Genomic DNA, 20839 nt, shown 5'->3' with positions numbered 1-20839 from the left:
TCCTCAATCTTCTACTGTAATCTAGCTTTTAAAAAAAAATCTCAAATTTATTTTATACATAAAATTTCACAATTGCTATCACTTTGGACAATTAAGAGGATACAATGAAGATGGACATTTTAAATATGCTATAAACTCATCGCTCCTCAGTGTAGAAATAAATTAGTTCTAATTTTTAAAAAGGAATTTTAGAAATAGTTAATCTGCAAGAAGATCCCTAAATCAGTTGTATTAATGAGAATGAAAACTGATTCCAAGTCAGCATGGATACTTACTGAGACTGGGTAGGACTAGTCAGAGACACGTTTCCAAACTCAAATCGGGACAGAAGGAATTCAGATGCTCACTCTTTGCTACTTCTCTTATTAAAGCAGACAAATTAACAAAGGTTTGTGGTGCCAGCAAGCTTCAAATCAAGGATGATTGAAAGTAAAAGAATGTAATTTTCTCATCTCTTTTTCTTTGACAAGTTTTCAGCAATGTGACAGCATGTGTTGTTTTTAATATATCTTTATTGGTTTTGATTTTCTGTGTTTTTCCTTTGGGACAAGAGATCAGAGGGGTGGAAGGGGGATAAGTATTTTTAGCAACAATTTAATAATTTCAAGTGTGACACAGTTGTGTCATTGCACTGTAAAATTTTGTCTACTGTGGTAAAACCCATCTTATTTCAATGTGGAATGAAGTACCTGCCTGTTTTCATTTATGAATACCGACATATTTAAATAACTAGCAAAATTTCTGAGATGCATACATACATACATACATACATATGCATATATATATATATATTTTTTTTTTTTTGCAAGGGAGCAGTTTGTGCTGAGTTAGCAGAGGATTTGCCACCTTGATAGACTATTTGGGAGAGACGTGGAGCTGTGTGTTTGTCAGACCTGGAAAGCAGAAGCTAGCTGCTAATGTCAGTCATTGCCTAGCAGTGTTCTACAAAGTATTGTTAGTCCAAGGTCTGTATTCTCTATGGCTGGACTGTGTTGTCCGTGCCATTAATGGCAAAATAGTTCAGCTTGTATACAAAAAAATACCAAAAACACTCTTTAAAGAGATAGCTGACATGAATCTTGCTATAAACAACGTTTGATGGGAGGACACCAACAACAAAAATTGAATAGGCTACCTCAAAACAAATTTTTTAAAGGACAGAAATGAATGTTTTGAGCTGCAAAGACCAAGATTGTCTTGAGCCTATTTTGTTTCCTCATTCCATAACTCTCTTGGCTCTGGTATGTATTCTGTCTGCAAAAGAAGACCAAATGATTAATTTTATTTTAGCATGAGTACCTAGTGCTAAGCAGTGCTTAGTTATGGTAGTTCCAAGAACTGCTTTTTTTGCTTCTGCTGACTTAAGAGGAAAAGACAGGTTTGGAAAAAGTATCCAGACTCATCCTTTTTCACCTTCAGTACCATAATTGCTGTTGACTCATGCATTCCTGTTTACTTATAGGCTGAAGTTATGACCCATGCTTTATTTAAGACTTGCTATTAAATATTATTTTGTGGTCTGAGCATCTTTTAGGCAAAGAAGAAAGACTTGTTGACCATTTTGCTGTTGCAGTTCTTTTACTTTAGAAAGAGAGTATGACTTTTTCTTCTTTCCTAAGAATTGTTTCACTAACTTAAATGTCCTTTGTATCACTTCATTTAGATGGGTGGGTTGTACGTGTGGGTGTCCAGAAATGTAAGAAGGATTGGAGATACTTGCTTTGGTAGTTGGCTTGTTGCCACATGTGATCAAACAAATTACCATGTATTGATTCAGTTTCAGCTGTCCTGAAAAATGAATTCTGGAAGAAGCACAGATAACATCAGTATTCAAAATTTCTGTAGATAGAGATAAAAGTTGCTTTTTCTCATTAAGACCTCCAAAAAACATATCCAGCAACTACTGCTTACAGCTACTGTCTGCACTACAGATTAATGTCTTTAATTAGACTCTTTAAAGCATAGCCAATAAAGGAATAAACATGTTAAAAATAGATATTTATTACACAATAGTTTACACAGTGAGATTCACATCAGTTAAAAGCATTAACTATTAAATTCCTGCATACCAAATTGTAAGCATTTATGATGTCCATCCTCAGAAAGGCTTGTTTCTATAGAAAACTGTCTTAGTCCACTGACAGCCAACATAAAATTCTACCATTCTCAGGAAATTATTGTATTTCTTGTTTGCTGTGGGCAATGTCTTGATGAACTAGCTGTTCGGCACTGCCACTTTCAAAACCATGTCTTTACACAGGTTGCACTATAAATCTAAAGGAACAGTTTTACTACAGTGATATCATTTGCAGTAACTTTATTCAGTTGAAATTGGTCTGGCTGGGAATAAAACAAGAGTTCAGATAGATTATAGTTACTGTCTGTTTGGTTCCTTTAGTAAACACACACATTGTCTTTCTTAGGTATTGCCATTTGAGAGTTCATACTCCTTCCAGACTTGGGCACATGAGCTAAAGTTTTAATATTCAACTTTGAATTTAACAGGCAAGGGCATAAATGTTTAGAAAATAACTAGGAACCATAATCAGCTAAACTCTAGCTAAGCCTCTAAGTCTAGTCAGTGGAGCACTTTTAATAGAAGTTGGGTTTTCTTTCAAAAGCCTCTGAAACATGTCTGTAAAAATCTATTTCTAGTGTACATTATCAGTTCTTTTAGTATACTGATCTACATTCATATGAACAATACTAAATCTTATTCTATAAGGAATGAGTTGATTAAGGAATTTTGTAGTAATATGCTAATTTTTCATTTACAAAGTGTACTTTCACATGAGACCTCAGTGAATTTACAAGAATGAGTAATTAATGTATAACCTCAAACTTTCTAAAGCAGCATAAAGATGCTTGATCATGCAAATGGATATAAACGTACTTGAACTGAAATACACAACCATTGATTTCAGTATGGCTATTAATCTGCTGAAAGATGAGCATGAAAAAATATGAAAGTCACATACTCATATGTAGAAACACTTACTCACATGTAGAAACACACAGGAATCCCTTCAGGTAAAGGATGGTCTGCCACGCTTCTCAAAAGATCAACAATTCTGTGTTGTATCAGACCAGCACAGACTATAAGTTCAGACCAGCATGCTTCCAACAGTAAACTCAAATAGAGAATACACATGAACCAATTGTGTTACCTGATGGGTGGAAGCAACAGCACAAATTGGAGGGAAATGATGATTTTACCAAAATCAAAAGCAAGAAGTACCACAAGTCTCAAAAAAATACTGTTTCCTATCCCAGCCCCTTTTTGCTTAATAATTCAGATAAATGTCTTACCTTAAAAGTTATGATCTGAATTTAGATCCTTGATTCTATGCAGTTTACTACAGTTTTTCCTCTGTAGCTGAAGTCAGCTTTCACTTAGTCAATGACATGGAAGCAAATTAGGTAGATATAGTACCTTTCAGAGAATTTAAGATATTTATTTCAGAAATGCCTCAAGAGCAGAATCACATATTTCAAATTATTGTGGCCAGGCAGTGTTACGTCCCATTGATTTTCAGAAAGAGGTGAAAGGATCAGTGGTGTGCACAAAACTACTTTTAGGCTGGGGAGGCTTATATCCCTTTGATGGCAAGAAATTGGCTCCTAGATCCAAAGCTGTTATGAATCCCCAGACTAGAGGATCCCATCTCAGCCACTGACAGAATAGGGAGCTTAGGGAGCCAGTCTTTGCAGATACCCTCTTTTGCTTGCTAAATGCTTAAAGCATTTAAAAGTAGAATAGCAGATTTACAGGCATGGTTTGGGTCTTGGTTTGCAGGTACAATCAGTGAGAGCAAGGTACATAAGCAGCCTGGTGAATCTAAATCTTCCACTTCTATGTCATTAGGCTCTGTTGAAAGCTACTTCTAAAGAAAAAAAATAGTTGGCAAGGCACTCTAAAACATGTAAGAAAAGGTAGTAGTATTTCTGTGAGACACATTAAAGAAAATGCTCTAGGCACTGTTACAGCATTATTTGATTCTACACTCTGTTTTTAATGGCTTTATTACCCCCCAAAAAAGTGTATGTCAGATGAGGATATCCTTCCATTGAAACTGAGCTTGACAATAAACTCAACAAAGTGACAGTGTTTGAGTACTAATGGTCTCTAAATCTGCTAGGTGGGCCCATTCCCAAATGTTCTTCCTCTGTTCTATTTTCAATTGAACCCATTGAGAAAAACAAGAGAGTGGCAGCTTTCATGGATGGGACCTACATTAATTGTTTTTTCAGGACTACGAGTAGAGGGCCTCTTCAGAAGGTCAGCCAGCATCCAGACTATCAAAGATGTTCAGAAACTCTACAATCAGGGTAAGATGTTATCATGCCATTGCCACAGATTAGTAACAGTGTGAGGGCTCTGTTGAGGGCTCCTTTTATCTATAGGGAAGCAGTAATGCTAGCTTTCCTCTGATTATTTAATCGCAAAGCCATTTGTAGCTTAAAATGTCGTATGAATAAAAGCACTACTACAGAAACTTGAAAGATGACAACAGGCATTTAAAGCTTACTGAATAGTGAGTCATCAGTTGATGTCACACCAGAGCTTCCAAAATCTGTAGCAGCTAATGAATGGTGAGGTTTGAGTCAAAAATGGTCTTTTTTTTCATAAATACTTGCATTGCCCCTGTGCACTTTAAGTTACTGCAGTTAGTTAAAAATTACCAAGTACAATGTCTTCTTGTCATTTTGCCTCCAGCATTTTTCCATGGTTATGAAAAAGAAATATAATTTTACCTAATAATTTATGAAATGTATGGAAGTCATTTTGAAAGTCATTGACTTCCCTGTGAAGTCATTTTATGAAATGCCTTTATGGAGAGAATCTCTTGCAGCCAGATTAATAAAACTCTATGAAAAATACAAAAAGAAAATGCTAAGACTTACCAGCAACTGGAGGGCCAAGAGGTTTTCATTTCTGTGATGTGAAACAGTTTTTATACAGGAGTTAAAAAATTAAAATATATTATTGAACACATTTTTTCTTCTTTTTCCCCTATTAGGCAAGTCTGTGAATTTCGATGACTATGATGATATCCATATTCCTGCTGTTATCCTAAAGACTTTCCTTAGGGAACTCCCTGAGCCATTACTAACCTTTGAGTGTTACGATCATATCCTTGGAATCACCAGTGAGTATAAATCAGTTTTAGGGGAGTTTGTAGAACAAGTTGAACTGGACCTGTCTAATTCATAATCACTGCTGTTTGCTAACCATGACACAGTCGTGGCTATATATTATTATATAGCCAGCTGTTAATGGACACCCTCATAATCTGTACCAAAGCAAGGCTGAGAGTCCATCCAGTAGAGGACAGTGGTGTAAGTATCTTGTCAGGATTTTAAAACATGGGAATTCGAAGTTCCGCTGCTTTGTTGAGCATCGTTGGCTGTTTCAGAAGTCTGACAGGTATCTACGTACTGGATATATAAGGGGCAAATTTTCCAACCACCACCGCTTTTTCTTTTCCTTTCTTCTTCTTGGTTTAGACTTCACTCTGAAAATGTAAACACATTATACAGTTAGATAATGTTAGTGCAGACACTACAGATTGCATTGTAAATACAACAGATAATCTGTATCTTCTCTTCCATTCATGTTGTATCCCTTGTATTTGCTTTGCCTGATATCAGTGTCCACTCTCAGTGATTTTCACTGCTTGTGCATTCAGAGGGCTATAAGAACAAGTAATCGTGTGACCAGCAGAACTAATGAAGTACAGTTTCCTGTGGATTTGCATCTCAAACACAAGCTCCTTTTTGGCTCCTCCAATGTCTAATGAGACTTGATGCCACATTGCAGCATTTTTCCAAGTGGGGACAACCATTAGGATTTGTCTCTACCCAGCCATCCTATTTCACAAAATGTGTAGGGATATAATACTTCTACATTATCTACTCCTCTCTCAAATCTTGTCTAGTTGTCCCAACAGTTAAAGTAATTGGTGGGGACCAAAAGACAGGTGACAGCACAAGTCCAGAGGTCCAGTCTCTATAGAAAAGCAACCTGAAAATCAGGCCTTTGAACACTATTCTTCTCTCTGTTTTTTCACCAAATTCTCCCTGCCAGCAGTCTGAGGAGAATGAAATCCTGCTTTTACATACACAAAAATGTTCCAGTTTTGAAATTAATTTTCTTATGGCCTTGGCAGGGAAGAATTGTAAGCCTTGCAGACAACCGGAAAGTTCTTTTTTTCCAAACAATAGAACATGCACACAAGAGAGTTAGTATGTTATGTCTATCATTTATATGAATATTAATGCTATTTTGGACACTTCTTTGTCTCATAGAAATTATAGAAGCAAAGAAGTAAGTACACACACAGACATTAGAAGTTTGGTAAGTGTGCACAAGAATAATAATAAAAAAAAATCTAATACCTAATATGTTTGAGACCCCGACCTCTCTTCTCAAATTTAGTTGAAGTTACCCAAAAGGTGCAAGTGTTCTTTCAAGCAAATTCAGGTGCATGCGCACACATACAAAGCGTTTTCTCATACGTTTTGTTTTTTTTATTCTGCTAAATTGAAATTGTTCTAGCGCAGTTGTCCTTGAGTGTGGAAGGTGACACCTGCATCAGAAATGAGTGGGAAGTGTTCTGTTCAGCTGTGGAACCTAGTAGGAATTTTGGCCAAGACTACCAAGACAAACTCTAATTTTCCCAGAAGGGAAGACATTGATTATCTAAAGACCTGACACCACACGAGTCTACTAATCATAAAATTCTAATCATGCGGTCTTTGTCAGGCACCGAAAGTTGTTAATGCTGACTGGGCAACCCCATGTAGTCCGAAATACCTAAGATTTAGTACCCAGTACTTGTAGAGACTGGTATTTTGCCATCCAAGCTACAGTCAAGTGAGCAGGGAACTAGTGGGACTTGCAGTGACAAGTCACAAGCACACGTTGTTCCAACACCTGATTTTTGAGGAAAGCATATCTTAACAGAGCGCATTTTCCTATAGAGTCTGGTAGCATACTTTTGATAACCATGGGGTGATGCTGTTGCAAAGGTTGGGTTATCATCCATATCATGCCTGTTGCTGTTGGGGTAGGTGACTAAGATAATTCAGGTTGGGGAGAAATCTCAATTGCTATGTGTTTGTAAAGTGTAGTGAAGACCTAATCCTGAGGTTCTTGTGTAATAATGCCTTTCACATAATGGTATGACAAGTTTACTGTACCCAGAGGTACTGTATTCTAGATAAAATCCTGTACTGCACCCATCAGTGTAGCACCTCCAGGTACTTTTCATATAATAAACTTTTTTCATGTATTTCCATTTAAAAAATAAATCAGATCATGTTCAGAATCTTCTGAAGTTCTATACTGTTTTGCTATTTGAGAGTCTTTAGATCACCACCTTAAAAATCAAATATTCATCTGTCCGCACAATAAATGTCTTAGAGCATTGAGAAAAATAGGTCTATTCACAGGTAGCTTGTAGACATAGAAGGAGTAAGAATAGTCACTTTAGGAAGAATAGGGGAAACTTGGAAAAAGGACCTATAAATATTAATTTTTACTGAATTATCTTGTTCTGACTTTCTGGACATCATGTTGGTTTATGCTAGAGCTAAGTGAAAAATAAGAATAAATGTTAAAAGAATCTGAAAACACTTCATTGTCACTCTCACTGTCCTTGCAACGATGAACATTTTTGCCTTGCAAAAACTTTGTGAAACATTCATTCCATGTAATTTTTGTTTATCGGTATCTTAAATGTTGACAAAATATGTTGAAAAGTTGTGTTTAAGAGAATTCCTCCTTGGGCTTTCTTGTTATGCAGTATGATGTCCACTGTCTTTTTTGAGTGGTGATTTCCTGATCCTAAAAGATCTTGAGCTTGAGAACCAAGCTGGACTGCAGCAAATGTGTGTTCTCTGTGAATACAGCACAGAAGGGAATTTTGAAGAGGTGCGAGCGCAGGCAGCTGTCTTGGGATGATTTAAAGTTCTTATTCTGTCTTCTGGAAGTCAGCAGAGCAGCGTGTAATGTACATATTACATCTCTTATCCTGAAAACCTAGAGATAACACTGGTCCTGCTTTACAATACTTTGAAATGATAGTGGAACTTTTCACCCCAGTGTCTCATCTGAAACATTTGAAAGAGTTATTGATGGGAGCTATGAAATAAATTGGCTGAGTGTTGACTAAAAAAATTAATAGAAACTTGAAAGCTTGTAGTTATCAAAGAATTTCTTCTCTGGTCATGAAACCTATGAATACAAGTTCCTTTATCCACTATTGATTCCTGAAATACTGCCTTCTTTGCGGAAGGCTGACAAAAAAAATCTTGGGACACAGAGTATTGTGTCTTAAAGTAATTGGCAGCTTTGTAGTAATAGAAATGTGAACACGGCTCACCAGGGTATAGCTTCATGTATTTAATTCAGAGCTCAAGGGAGCATTTAACATGCTGGAATTTTGTGCCTGCACACATCCTTATGTGAACCTCTAGCTGTTTCAGAGAGAGAGAGAAAGGCAAAAGTAACTAACGTAGAAAAAGCATCAGCACAAAATGGGCTGGTTGGATCAGGCATGATTGTAATCTTTGGACCTTTCTCCAAATTCTTGTTAAACTTCCGCAACTAAAATAATTACTATGTTCAAGCACAGTTTTTCCGTCACCTGGAACAGCACTTAAAGTATATTCCAGTGTTAGTGTAAATCTAAGCCAGACTATTTAGGTGGTGCAAGGAGTTTTGGGTGCAATTCCAGCTTTTGCCTATCTGTAGAAATAAGTTAATGAACCTGTTCAGGCTCATCCCTAGAAAATTCTTACCCTCCCAAGTGACCATCTCAAAAATCTTTGTCCAAGACAAAAGGTTTCCTGAAGAATCACAAAACTGGTTTTGTAGCTAGTGGAGTGTGAAAAGAACATTTTGGACAGGACTGTGTCACAGCAGGAATAAAATCATTGTTTAAAAAGTAGATGTCTGAATCCAGTTCATGAAGAAATAATAGGATTTAAATCAAGAATTTTGAAAGTCCTTTTTAGCAAAGAAATTATTTTGGCTATTTCACTGAGTGGAGAAAATACTCTGAGAGTTAGTCTTAGCCACATATATGATAATCCTAAATATGATAGGGTAATCCAAAGAAATGACTCTAATTGTTATTGTGTTGGTGGTGATTTTTAGAGCCAGATTCTGTGATCTGTTTTACAGATGCATATCCAAAATAATTCCAGTAGATATAAATAAGGTGTAATATTATTTGGTGATATTTTGATCTCTGGAGTTAAATTATACTGATCTTGACATTACAGATGTGGAGAGCAGTTTGCGAGTAACCAGATGTAAACAAATCGTTCAAGGACTTCCTGAGCACAATTACGTTGTTCTGAAATATCTGATCTGCTTTCTCCATATGGTGAGTATAGGCAAAATGTCCAAAGTTGAGCCATTTTTTTCCCTAACTTTCTTCTTGTTAATTCAACATTTTAAATCACCCCAGAAAATGAAACTGAAGAATTTAAAAAGTATGGTAAGGTGGTTATGCAGTAATTGCTAATGCAGAAAACTCAGGCTGCAGGGCTGTCCAGCTCTAATAAAAGTCAGTGTTAAACAATGGTCTTGGCCAAACTTTCACTGTAGAATTCCCTAGATGCAATAAAAACTACTGTGCGAATACAAATGAAACTGCATCTGCACTGAAATGCTTAAAAGTCTTGTCCCCTTCCACTCCCCACTCACACATTTATACTTTACTGATTTAGTTTTTGTTTTTTCCTATTTTGGAGTGAAAAAGCTTTTTAAAGACTTGAAAACAGGGGTTGGTGAACTTTCAGTACTAGAAAAAAACTGGATGAATTCACCATTTTTTCTCCAAAGTGTAAATCTTGGGCTGCTAAAACACCAAATAGATTTCTGTCATTTCAGAGAATGATAAAAATATTAAGGAGCTTTAGAATATTCCAAAATCATAAAATATTTTATATTAAATCATAAAAATAACATTTTCTCATTCAAAATAGCCTTTCATTTTGTAACTTACTACAGTGTTAATTGAAAAACTTTGACCATGTCATTTTGCAAGTATTTTTGGTATGCTTCAGGATAAATCAAATTATATGTCTTCTGCCTTAATTTCAACTTGCTCATTATTTTTTAACCCATTTTGGGAAACCCCACAAGTTTGGGGTTTGGAACTTCATTAAACATAGCTCTACTATTAGCCTAGCGATATACTTTTGCTTCCAGTTTTTGTGTAGGAAAAGACAGGGATAGGAGTGTAAATTTCCCTTCCTTTTGCCTTATCCAGTGCATTACGTTTTCCAAGCTGCCTTTTTCAAACCCAGATGCCTAAAATTGAGGCTTATGGTATGTTGACACCTAAATAAAATGATCTAGCCTTCAGAAGTCCTAAGAGCCCACCAAAGCAAGGACTTATGTGGAACGATGCTGATTTTCACCAGTGAAGGAATTAGTCCTCAGTAACTCTTCTTGGGCTAAGACACATTTGCCATAGTCTAGCCAGTAGTATATTTCAGAAACAAGTACATTTAATCCCTTTTTATATCAAAACCCTACAGAAAAGCAAGATTAAAGGAAACACACTGATATGACCCTGACTCAGACAACACTAGCAAGATTCCTGTAATACCCACATACTCATTTTTTGTTACTTAGCTGAACTCCAATGCTATTAAGAAAATCCTCATGTCATTTGCTATTATTTTAGCAACTGATATCTCTCCTCAGTGTTATGAATCGTGTGACTTTGTTCCAATAATAGATGCACCATTGCAACGTGTTTCTTAAGAGCTGAGCACTTGAGGTGTCAATGAGGTGTGCAAAAGTACTACATAGTGTTTTCCTGTAATTGGGCAACAGAACATAGCATTATTTTTGAGTATGCCTTATTATGTAAAGCACAGCATCAAGTTGATACTAATGCTCAGATCTGCAATTTTTGCTGATCCATAGCTTTTCATCCTTAATGTCTCAGGGAATATTTGCATTTGGAAAGGTCAAGGGAACGTGAAACAATCTAGGAGCTAGAGATTTCTATTCATTGCAGATTGGTGTGCCGTGCAAGCTGCCACAATTCAGACTTTAACACACCACTCTTCCAATAATCCTAGTTTTTACCTACAAGTATCAACCTTCTTACCTTTAAGAGGCAATTTAATTCTTCCATGAGCTCAGCCTTGAGTAGTGCAAGAGGTACTTGTGCTAATTTCATGAAGTGGGATGAACTGTAATCACTGGATACAGTTTTTGAACACTGTAAGTTTGATCCAGGCTTGTGAAAAGAGAAAAAAAATCCCTATTTTTTCTGCAGTCTCAACCCCCTTACTTAATGAAACAGCTCCTTCTAATCCAAGAACGCTACACCAGGACCATGTGACTCCTACAAAAGAAAAAGACTTGAATTTTGAGTACAGGTCCAAATCCTTTAACCTCAGATTGGCAGTGAATGATTGTGCCAGTAATGAGCGCAGCATGCTATGAAAGGTGCAAACTGTCCATCTCCACTCTGCAGTGCATATGTCTGCTAGAGAGTGACCTGCTGGGGTACGTGGTCCCCTTGCATTTGAAGTGGACTCCCCAGACAAGATCCATAGGCATAATCAGACAACTAGAAGTAAGGGGAAAAGCAAAGGTTTGTTTTCCCCAGTCGGTCCTTTAATTGTGTCTGTAGAAGATTTCTGTGCTTGCTCAGCTGCTCTCACAAGAGCTGAGTGTACACAAGCAAGTGTTTGTGTCCCGCACGCCCCGCTTTGCCTGTGCCGTGGAGCGGGTTTGTGAATGTGCATACAGGTTTACAGGGCTCAGAGAAGTTTTCCTGCAGATTACTTGGCAGAACATGCTGGGGGCTACAGTTTCACAGTTCTGAAGTCAGAAAACAAATTACAGTTTTCATGGAAATTGGAAACTGTAATTGCAGTCTTCCTTGATAGTTTACGGTTAGTTTGTAGAGACAATATTATCTTTTAGGTTGTGTTTTTATAACAATGTCTTCAGTGTCGTACCAGCTTATACAGCTCCCTCTTTATATACTTTCCCTCTTTGTGGCTCATTTCTGCACCTGCATTCATGCCCGATACAGGGGAGGAGTGGCTGACTTGACTGAAAAGAACCATTGCAAAAACCCTGCCAAATCGAAACCTCAGCCTTGCACCAACTAGAAAAAAATGGACAAAGCTTTGGGCAGATGAGCTCTTCTTCAAATCTAAAGCTGAAGCAACAAAGTTAAACCTATGTACAAGCTGGAAAAAGTTGCTCTGAATTAATTTTTTGTCTCAATCGCTTGTCCAATTAGAAGCGTAATTAGCACCACTAAACCGGTGGGGGGGGGTGTGTGCCAGAGAGGGTGGGCCTTAGGAACACTTAGATAGCTAAGCCTCATTGAGCAGACCCAAGCTGTTGGCACCTATGCAAGGTTAGCAGAGTCGGGGATGGAAACTGGTATTGTCAGTCAGTTTGTAGGGGTGTTTTAATAACTAGTAAAGTTAATTTTCTTTTGACAGTGTTTTGTGGGGGTCCCTTGACCATTGAAACTAAGAAGTCAGAGAGATAGTGATGTATTTATATATTTAAAATGTGATGGTAATTAGCTGATTCTACCCTTTATCATTTCTCTGTATGAGTTTATTATGGTGTATAGTGGCTCTCTAGTTTCACTCCTGTAGTGTCCATGAGGGCACTGGGATGCACATATGCGAAATCCAAAAATTGTCATAGTTTTGCTGGGGAAGCTTGGTATTTATTGTGGAGTGGTAGTGATGTGTATTTTGCATTTGTTGTGTGACACTAAAACTTCAATGTTTACTTGATGAGTTTAGCAATGTACAAGTTTTACTTGAAGACTAAGAATACAACTTCTAGACTTTATTTCAATATAAGCTGTCGTTATTTAATGATTTTGCTATACATGTTACAATGAAAGGGGGAAAAGCAAGAAACTGGAGCTGTGTAGTTCTTTCCTGTAATATGTTTCTGTGATGTTCAGATGATTTGTTCAAAGACATGATCTAGGTCCTTGGAGAATTGTCTTTTATTAGCTTGTCAAATTGGCAGAGCAAATGTATTCTCACTTGACCCAGAGGTGATGGTTGCTAACTTCATGATGGAATCAAAGAAGGAGTCTAGGGGGTTTATTCCAAATGCTAAAGATGTCATTTGTATTTCTTAGATAGATCATAGCTTTGGGGTGTGATTATTTAGAGGGGCAGCTCATAAAGAGGTTGGCTGACTGCATGCTGCCCTTCCGTGGTCTAGTGCTGGAAGAAAACATCAGCTGCCGCTGAGAGCGTCGTAGATGAAGTGGATGTATTTGTGATGTTTGTGAAAAAAATGTGGCCTTGGAGTAGTGAGGGATCTGAGACAGTTTGAAGCCTGATCCTGTCCGGGAGGGATAAAGCCATTACACACCACAGGTATGACGTGGCTTCCTTGCTTGTGGCTCTTGATGAGCAGGCAAGGATTATTGTGGCAAGAGAGTAGGATTTGGTCGCACATTTTTTCGTGGATCTGCTGGGGAAGGGATTGCTTTGCATTTTGGAGTGAAGCAACGTGTAGTATCTCCTTTGAATTCCTAAGTGACAGCCTAATTGATGACTCACAGGTAAGGCTTAGTGTAGCTCTGCCTTAAATTTAATCAGTGCTTCATTTTATCTTAAGGATTTTCTCCCTCAGGGGAAAGGCTGTGACATGGGTATTTTTGTTGATCCTTTCACCATTGACTCTCTCCTTGAAGCGTTCACAGAGTGGTAGCGGGGGGGATTCTTTTTTTTTTTTTTTCCTTTTTGGAGCATCCAGCCCATTATTTAGTTGTTCTTGAGAAGAGGTAAGAAGTGATTTCGGAGACATTCTTTGAGATAGTTGGCCAAAAAAGAAAAAAAATGCTAGCTCTCCCAGCAAGTCAGAGTGTTCTTGCTTTGTGCAGAAACATAGGCCTTTAAAGAGAACAGCTAATTCAGGCTGGATGAGTTTCAACTAGCATTTGAAGACAGCACCTGTACGCCGCTAACAAAACAGAATATGACAGGGAGCGCTGCCCAAAAAAGCAGTATGAACAAAGTTACAGCAGGTTTTTGCTCCTTCCACCCTCCGCTGTCCTGCAGTATTATACCACAGGCTTTTGTGCCATCACAGGTTACCTGCCCTGTGTACGCTTAACGTACCCGCCTTAGGGTATACAACACACAGCTTCGGTCTTGTGCTATAAAAAACACTGATGGGCTGCAGCAGAGCTCTCATGTTATTTTAAACACTTTCAGCTGAAGGAAACACCAAAAAATAATTTGTCCTAGATCCGCAGGGGTTGCACAGCAAAACACTATATAGTGTGAATGCAGCCAGTCAGGGCCATTTGACCTGAGGGCCGGATCACAGTCCCTGACCCTGTTATATTTAGCAGTATCCAAAGGCTAGCTTCATGGTCTCCCTACCATCAGGGTTGTACCTAGGTCAATGTCTCCTCATTAACAGCATAGACATCATTATCCTGATTGTTTTCCCTCATCAGTTATTTGGTAGTAGTTTAGGATTTGCTGCATCGCAGTAGTATAATGATCTCTTGTTTAAGCTGATCTCATCTGAAGCAGATTAAATGAACAAGATAGGCTTGTTGGTTTTTCTTTATAGTTAAATAGTGCATTGAGAGCTGCATGTGAAGGTCAGCAGGCTATACATGATTAGTACTCTAGAGAGAATGGTGTGGTTTTTGCTTAAGGTCATGAAACAGGCATGGCTGTTTAATCTGTCGTCTTTTTATTTTCACGTTGTGAACCCATTCCTTTGGAAAGGCAGTTATGGCACCGGTATCCCCTTATTAACAACCTCTTCCTTTATCCAGCCCTGTTCCATGACCTTAAAAACAAATGAACCCTTTAATACTTGTAGCCAAGCATAGTAGCATTGTAGCTCTGATGGCCCAAAAGGGCAATGCAGAGATCGGAGGGAGAAATAGTACCTCTGGTTGGAAAATTAATGTGGTTGGGAAGAAAATGCTAAGCTTTTGGGCACATAAACTCTTCTTCATGTCCCCAAGGGAAAGACTTTCTTCCTGTGACCAAGGGACATGAGATCCCCTCATGGCTGAGCAAGCAGGCTCCTCACTAGGTTGAATGTTGAGGAGAAGGAGATAGAGAGGAATGAATACTGCTTTATTGGGTAGAGGGAACTGGAGTTTACGCACATACTAAGAAGAGTGCAAGTGATCATAATGTTTCTTAGGACTTCCTCTAGGGCCCTCAGACTTCAGTAATACCACAGAGTTGCCTTTTCAGGAGGCTCTACTGCAAGGCAGAAATGGAGAGACACTGAGAAGTAGAACTTTTGCTTTCCTATTCCACTTGAAATTGTAGCAGGAAGAATATGTGGGAGATTTTGCCCAATAATCCCCTGCTGCATTCTGAGATGACAACTTTGGAATAACTAGTACATCCCAATTTGTGGCTGGATGATCTTCTCATGACAGATTACCAATCAAGAAACAACTCCAGCCATCAGCCTGGAAAGAACTGGATGAATCACCTAGGCCAGGAGGAGTGAAGAGCACCTTCAGCTTGCTGGTTCTTTAGAATAACAGGGAACAAGTCAGATAAGACAGCAAGGTCATACTGGGTGTTAGATACATGCCATGCAATGCAGGAGGGCAAAACACCCACAAATTCCCTGCCAAGTGCACACAGGAAAAAAATTCCTTCCTGCTACCCAATTATGTGCTCACATCCACAAATATTAGTAGGACACATCACCCAGGTACAGGACAGATTTCAGTGCTGTGCATCTTACCTACATCCTATTTCCAGCTCCACTGTTTTGGAGGAATTGGGTCGGAGTGAGAAGACTTAGACGCAAAGTTGTGCATCAATGGGAGGAAAAAAGTCCCTCTAAACCCTTGCAAACAACTTCAGAAATCCTGGAGGTTTATTCTGTAAATGACGTAATACAAAGAGATGGAATAGCTGTTCATTTCCACTATCCTCCCCCTCATCTCCCATTGGAGATAACAATAGATCCACACAGAAAGACTCAACACATTTTATTTTCTGAGCATGAGGAAACAATTCAGTCTTTTTGATTGACTTACTGACATCTGATGTTGTACCTGATGGACGCAGATCCCAGTGGCCCCATAAGCCCAGCTGAAGCTTTTAAGAATCTAGTGATGTACCTGTGGTCAGGGTCTACTCCAGTCAATTGGTTCATCCTAGATAGTGTATGGTATCTTCTCTCTCACTTTCTGTGGCACATGTCTACATATACTTATTTATGTTTATATTTTTCCAGATTTCGCAGGAGAGCATATATAACAGAATGACAGGATCCAACCTAGCCTGTGTCTTTGGCTTGAATTTGATCTGGCCATCTAAAGGAACAGCCTCTCTGAGTGCTTTGGTACCTCTAAATCTTTTCACTGAACTACTGATAGATTTCTACTCAAATATATTCAACTCCCGAACAGTGCCTGGTGAGATCTTACCTTAGCACTCCTAGAAAAGGAAACATGGTGTGGCTGCCTGGAGGAAGAGTCTCCATGTCTGAACTTATGTGAGCTTTATATATATTCAGGGCTCTCTCTTGCAAAGAACAATTTCAATAAACAGTAAAGTTTCTATAACTTTCCAAATACCAAAGGTGTTGGGAGAAGCATGCTTCCCCATGTACTCTCTTCACATGGGAGAATATGTATATAATGTTCCAAGACCAATAGCTAAAAAAAATTCACCCCACTGGGTGCTACTCTGTCATTTCTTTAGGGATCTGAAGACCTCACTACATGACATTATTTTCTGAGGCCATGCAGAGCTAAGTTCTGGACCACTCCTGATTGTACAGCCTTTTTTTTTATTACTTATTTGGTAACAGGTTTGTTACAAGTTTATCTAATAAGTGAATAAAGATGGAATCAGTTTTTAAGATACTAAAATTTTTAGAACTATTTTTCGATATATTTAAGTGCCTTGCTTTACATAAGAAGTTGTGTCCAGTTGTGACATATCAGGTTTGCAACTGCCATGGAGAATGAAGTATTTCCTGGACAGTTTAAGCTGTGCAGACAGCTAGCTAATTATGCTTGCAAATATCTAATATTCCCAGTTAATCACTGTAGCTGCACATGCAAAGTTTATGGAAGATTTTTTATAAGTTCAAATGGGGAGTTCAAATCTTATGTTTTTTCTTCAAATACTTGGACATTTTGTTTATATCAGTGACTGCATAATTCAGAATATTGAACAACTTTGTTTAAGAAGAGCATTCCTTATGTGTGCACTGCATGCTTTTGCAATTTGAGTTGATAGGAATTTGCTCTTCAAATCAGTTTCTCTAAAAAGCAGTAACAGCAACAACTTGTATAATATACCTAATGTCACTTTTATATGTTTAAAATCTGTTATTAATCCCAATGTGAATAATTAGCCAAAATAACATGGGAAATTTCAGTGTTTTCTTTCTAACTATGCCATTAGTATTGCTTGTATTTGATGAACTCTTTAATGCACTGCTCGTTCATTGTTTAGCACTGATAATGGAGTGGTGTAACGGGGTTATCATTACCGTTGCTTGCAAAGCAAAAGAAAATGAACCAGTGGTGACACAGGTAAGCAGTATTTTCCCTAACGGTCTGGTCTTCCTGCTCCTGTACAAAGCTACTGAAAGAGAGGGACCGTTCAGGCTTTAATAAAACTGGAGGCCAATTTAGCCATCCCCTCCTCTGCAAACACAAAGCCACTTTTTATTCTGTAGCTTCTAGGCAGTTGAGAGTTTGTATTTCTTGCCTTCATCTCAGCAGTTATGAATTACCCATCTATGTAAAAGGTGTAACAAAACCGTACTGCAGTGGATAAAAGATGATTTGTTCTTGTCAGCAGTTTAGGGAAATAACCAACTATTCGGAAAGCCGTGGAATGCTGGATGTGTCAGGCCTTCATTTGCCCAGTAGGTGTCATCTATAGCATTAAGCAACGATTAAAATTTGAAAAATACAGAGGCTCTGTAGCAAGATATTTTAGGATGAACTTTTCAAATTATGGTCATGCCTTTTGCCCTGTTCCTAAGGACAACTTTTCACTCTCGAACGTCTGTAAGTAATAAGTAAACATTATTCCTATTTAAATGTAAAATATTGCATAATACAAAGAGAATAACATGTATTCATGATTGTTGCGTTTCAGCAAAATGAGATTGCAAAAGATAAAGCCAAGTTTTGTACTGTAACTAGTCTCAGTTTTAGACCTGAATTATCAGTGACAGCGTTGTAGTCTGTTGTATTAAGAAAAACAAACACAATTATGTGCAGTGCTGCTCAGTGATTTGGCAATGTGGTTCTGTGAATCAGCACCATGTACTTACAGAGGAGGAATTTGGCCTCGAGCCAGCGGCTGAGACTAGGACTCAATGAAACCTGAGCATTTTGCCACTATATAACTCTCTGACCTTGGTCAAAATATGTATGCCTTAGTTTCACTGTCTGTAAAAGGTAGTAGCGCCTGGCATTTGAAAAGTGCTTTGGGATTAAATGCTGATAAGTACTACAAAATAGTTATATTTCGTTTTCCCAAGTTTTCCTCCAAAAATCCAGCAAAATTAAAGGACATTTTAAATCTAGTAGTCTTCAGGCAAAATTGTGTAATGGGACTCTGAGTACTGAGCAGCTTTGGCAAGGTGACATCCCAGAGCCCTCAGACTGGGGGGTTTACCTCATAGTTTTAGTTTTCCAACTCCCTTGTCCTAGGTCAGGAGAGAGCAGGAATTTCCCAGCTTAGTGGCAGTGTGCTAGTGAAGCGAGCTGCCAAGCACAGCTGCCCCTTATCCCTGCAGCAATTCCTGCAATAGCGGCCATGGTGTATTCAACCTTTTATTTTCTTTTATTCTATCTTTTAGCAAGTGTTGGTCTTAGGCACCAATTGCCTATTGCGTGGATCAGCAACAAGTAAAAAACACAAGCAACGAGCTTCACTTCGGCCAGTTTGTCTGCCAGGCGACACAGGAGATATTTAAAATCAGACTCACTCCATACGTACTGGTCACATGCCAAACTACAGGTCTTCCTTTTAGTTCTTTGTAAACTACCATTTTCCAGGAATTTATAGCTCCTGTCATTTACTGAATGAAGAAAAAAATGGCATTTTCGCATTTCAAAGTTGCTTCTTTCTTTAAAGAACAGATACCATCTGTTCTCCATCAGTTTGGGTAATTTGATGCTACTTAAGCAAAATAGACCCTCTGGTTCTGATTGCCATAAGCACTCGTGCTGGCGGAGGACAGGCGCTCCCTCTCCATGTTTCCTTCCTGCCTCCCCCAGATGCAGCCATGAGAAGAAGGAAGTATCATACCCGGCACCAGCCCAGCCTTTTCCTGCAAGACGGGAAGGGACTTCCCCAAATGAAGTAGCAAACCCTTCCTCACAAGAGCCCGTCTCTATCCCCCATGCCCCAAAGGAACTGGCAAAATCCAACATCTGCTGCAGAGTCCCTGATCTCCGGCCTGAATGCCAGATTTAACTATGACATTAAATCAGCTCTCATGAATTATTCAGAAGGGTTTGGAGTGAAATTCATGTTAGAGAAATATATGTTTCAAATTTCCTGCCTCTGAGAGGAGTCCTGGAGGTGTCCCCTGCAGTTACTTTGATAACAGTTTCTCTTTACAAATGATAATTGCATGATTCGAGCTTTTGTACAGTGTGGCCTTGTGAACTCTTCTCTCATATCAAAGAACAATTTTCAGATCATTTCCATAGCAAAAAAGAAAGTGATTATGGAGATAATCTGTTGGAAACATACATGCTGGATTTCAGTTTAAAACAATAAAATGCAGTCATGAAATGAGAAATCAAGTGTTACATAGCTGACAATATGCAGAGAATAAATTGCCTAAGCATTTTAGTTTACTGAGCTGTTAGGCGTTTTAAAATTGGTCCCAAGATTAGTCTGATTATCAGATGCCTCTAGCAACAAGCACTGAAGGGGGAAGGGAATACTTTTCTACCCTGAATCTATGAGGAAATGTAAAAAGATTGAACCATGTCATTATCCAAGGGAATCTTTGCAATCTTTACAAAAACCTTCCATAAATGAATATCACTTACATCTGTGCAGATGTTCTGTATGTGTATGCTGCACTCCTCTAGCAGCATCCATCACAAAATCTCTCACAGCCTTATAAACTTTAATATATTCACCCAGTCATGATGATACTAATAATAGAAAAGCCCCAGAAATTTTATTCACATATTAAATGTGTACTTAGGTAAAGGAGCAAGTTGAACTTTTAACAAGATTCAAGGTGTAGTCATCCAGCTTAATTTCCTGAATAGTTCATCCTCACAACCCTGGAAAGTGTAGGCTTGCCAACTCTAGCACCTTTCAGTTGGCAATGGAGATTTAAGGGGGGGAAGAAAGTAAGTGAGAGAGAATTACTGCCAGCACCTGTAATTTCTTAAGTTAGAAACTCATGTTCAACTGAAACATGACTGGCCAGTCACACTTCTACCCTTATTCTATTCATTTCTAAGATATTTTTACCTATGAAAAGAAGTTGGAAGCAAACACAGCCTGCTTTAAGTAGTCACATCTCCATTGAAGCCAAAGGTATGACTGTGAGAAATGTATGAATTGTATGTGTTAAATGATATCTGTGACTGGCTGGTGTAAGTTGGCATTCTGCCTTTCCCAATGGAGCAATACTCATTTTCACCATCTAAAGTGTTTGATTCTTATCTTTATCCATGCACATACTGGAAAGCCATTTCAGTGTATTGCACAAAAGATTCCAATAGCATCCAATATCATCTAAGAGCAGTGAAGGATTAAAAAGGTGTGGTGTACTACAAACACTTTCATCTTTCTGTCGAATGGG

At 38.3% G+C, this 20839-nt stretch overlaps 1 protein-coding gene across 10 annotated transcripts in view; it reads left to right on the top strand.

Annotated features, from left to right (window-relative positions):
- The window catches only part of ARHGAP8 (Rho GTPase activating protein 8), a 77519-nt gene that overhangs the window by 48977 nt on the left and 7703 nt on the right, over positions 1–20839 (top strand). For 3 of the 10 annotated variants that reach the window (XM_067305300.1, XM_067305293.1, XM_067305275.1), the window contains 4 exons: positions 4252–4329; positions 5022–5150; positions 9292–9395; positions 16268–19904. In XM_067305300.1, the coding sequence (XP_067161401.1) occupies positions 4252–4329; positions 5022–5150; positions 9292–9395; positions 16268–16465 (509 nt within the window). In that variant the 3' untranslated portion in view covers positions 16466–19904. Of the gene's footprint in view, positions 1–4251; positions 4330–5021; positions 5151–7808; positions 7890–9291; positions 9396–13249; positions 13408–16267; positions 19905–20839 lie in introns of those variants that run through there. The other 7 variants (XR_010885682.1, XR_010885681.1, XM_067305286.1 and 4 more) reach the window with 7 other exon arrangements.

This window comes from Apteryx mantelli, chromosome 1 (assembly GCF_036417845.1).
Source record: "Apteryx mantelli isolate bAptMan1 chromosome 1, bAptMan1.hap1, whole genome shotgun sequence".
Classification (NCBI taxonomy): domain Eukaryota; kingdom Metazoa; phylum Chordata; class Aves; order Apterygiformes; family Apterygidae; genus Apteryx; species Apteryx mantelli.
This window is presented reverse-complemented; position numbering and strand designations above follow the sequence as displayed.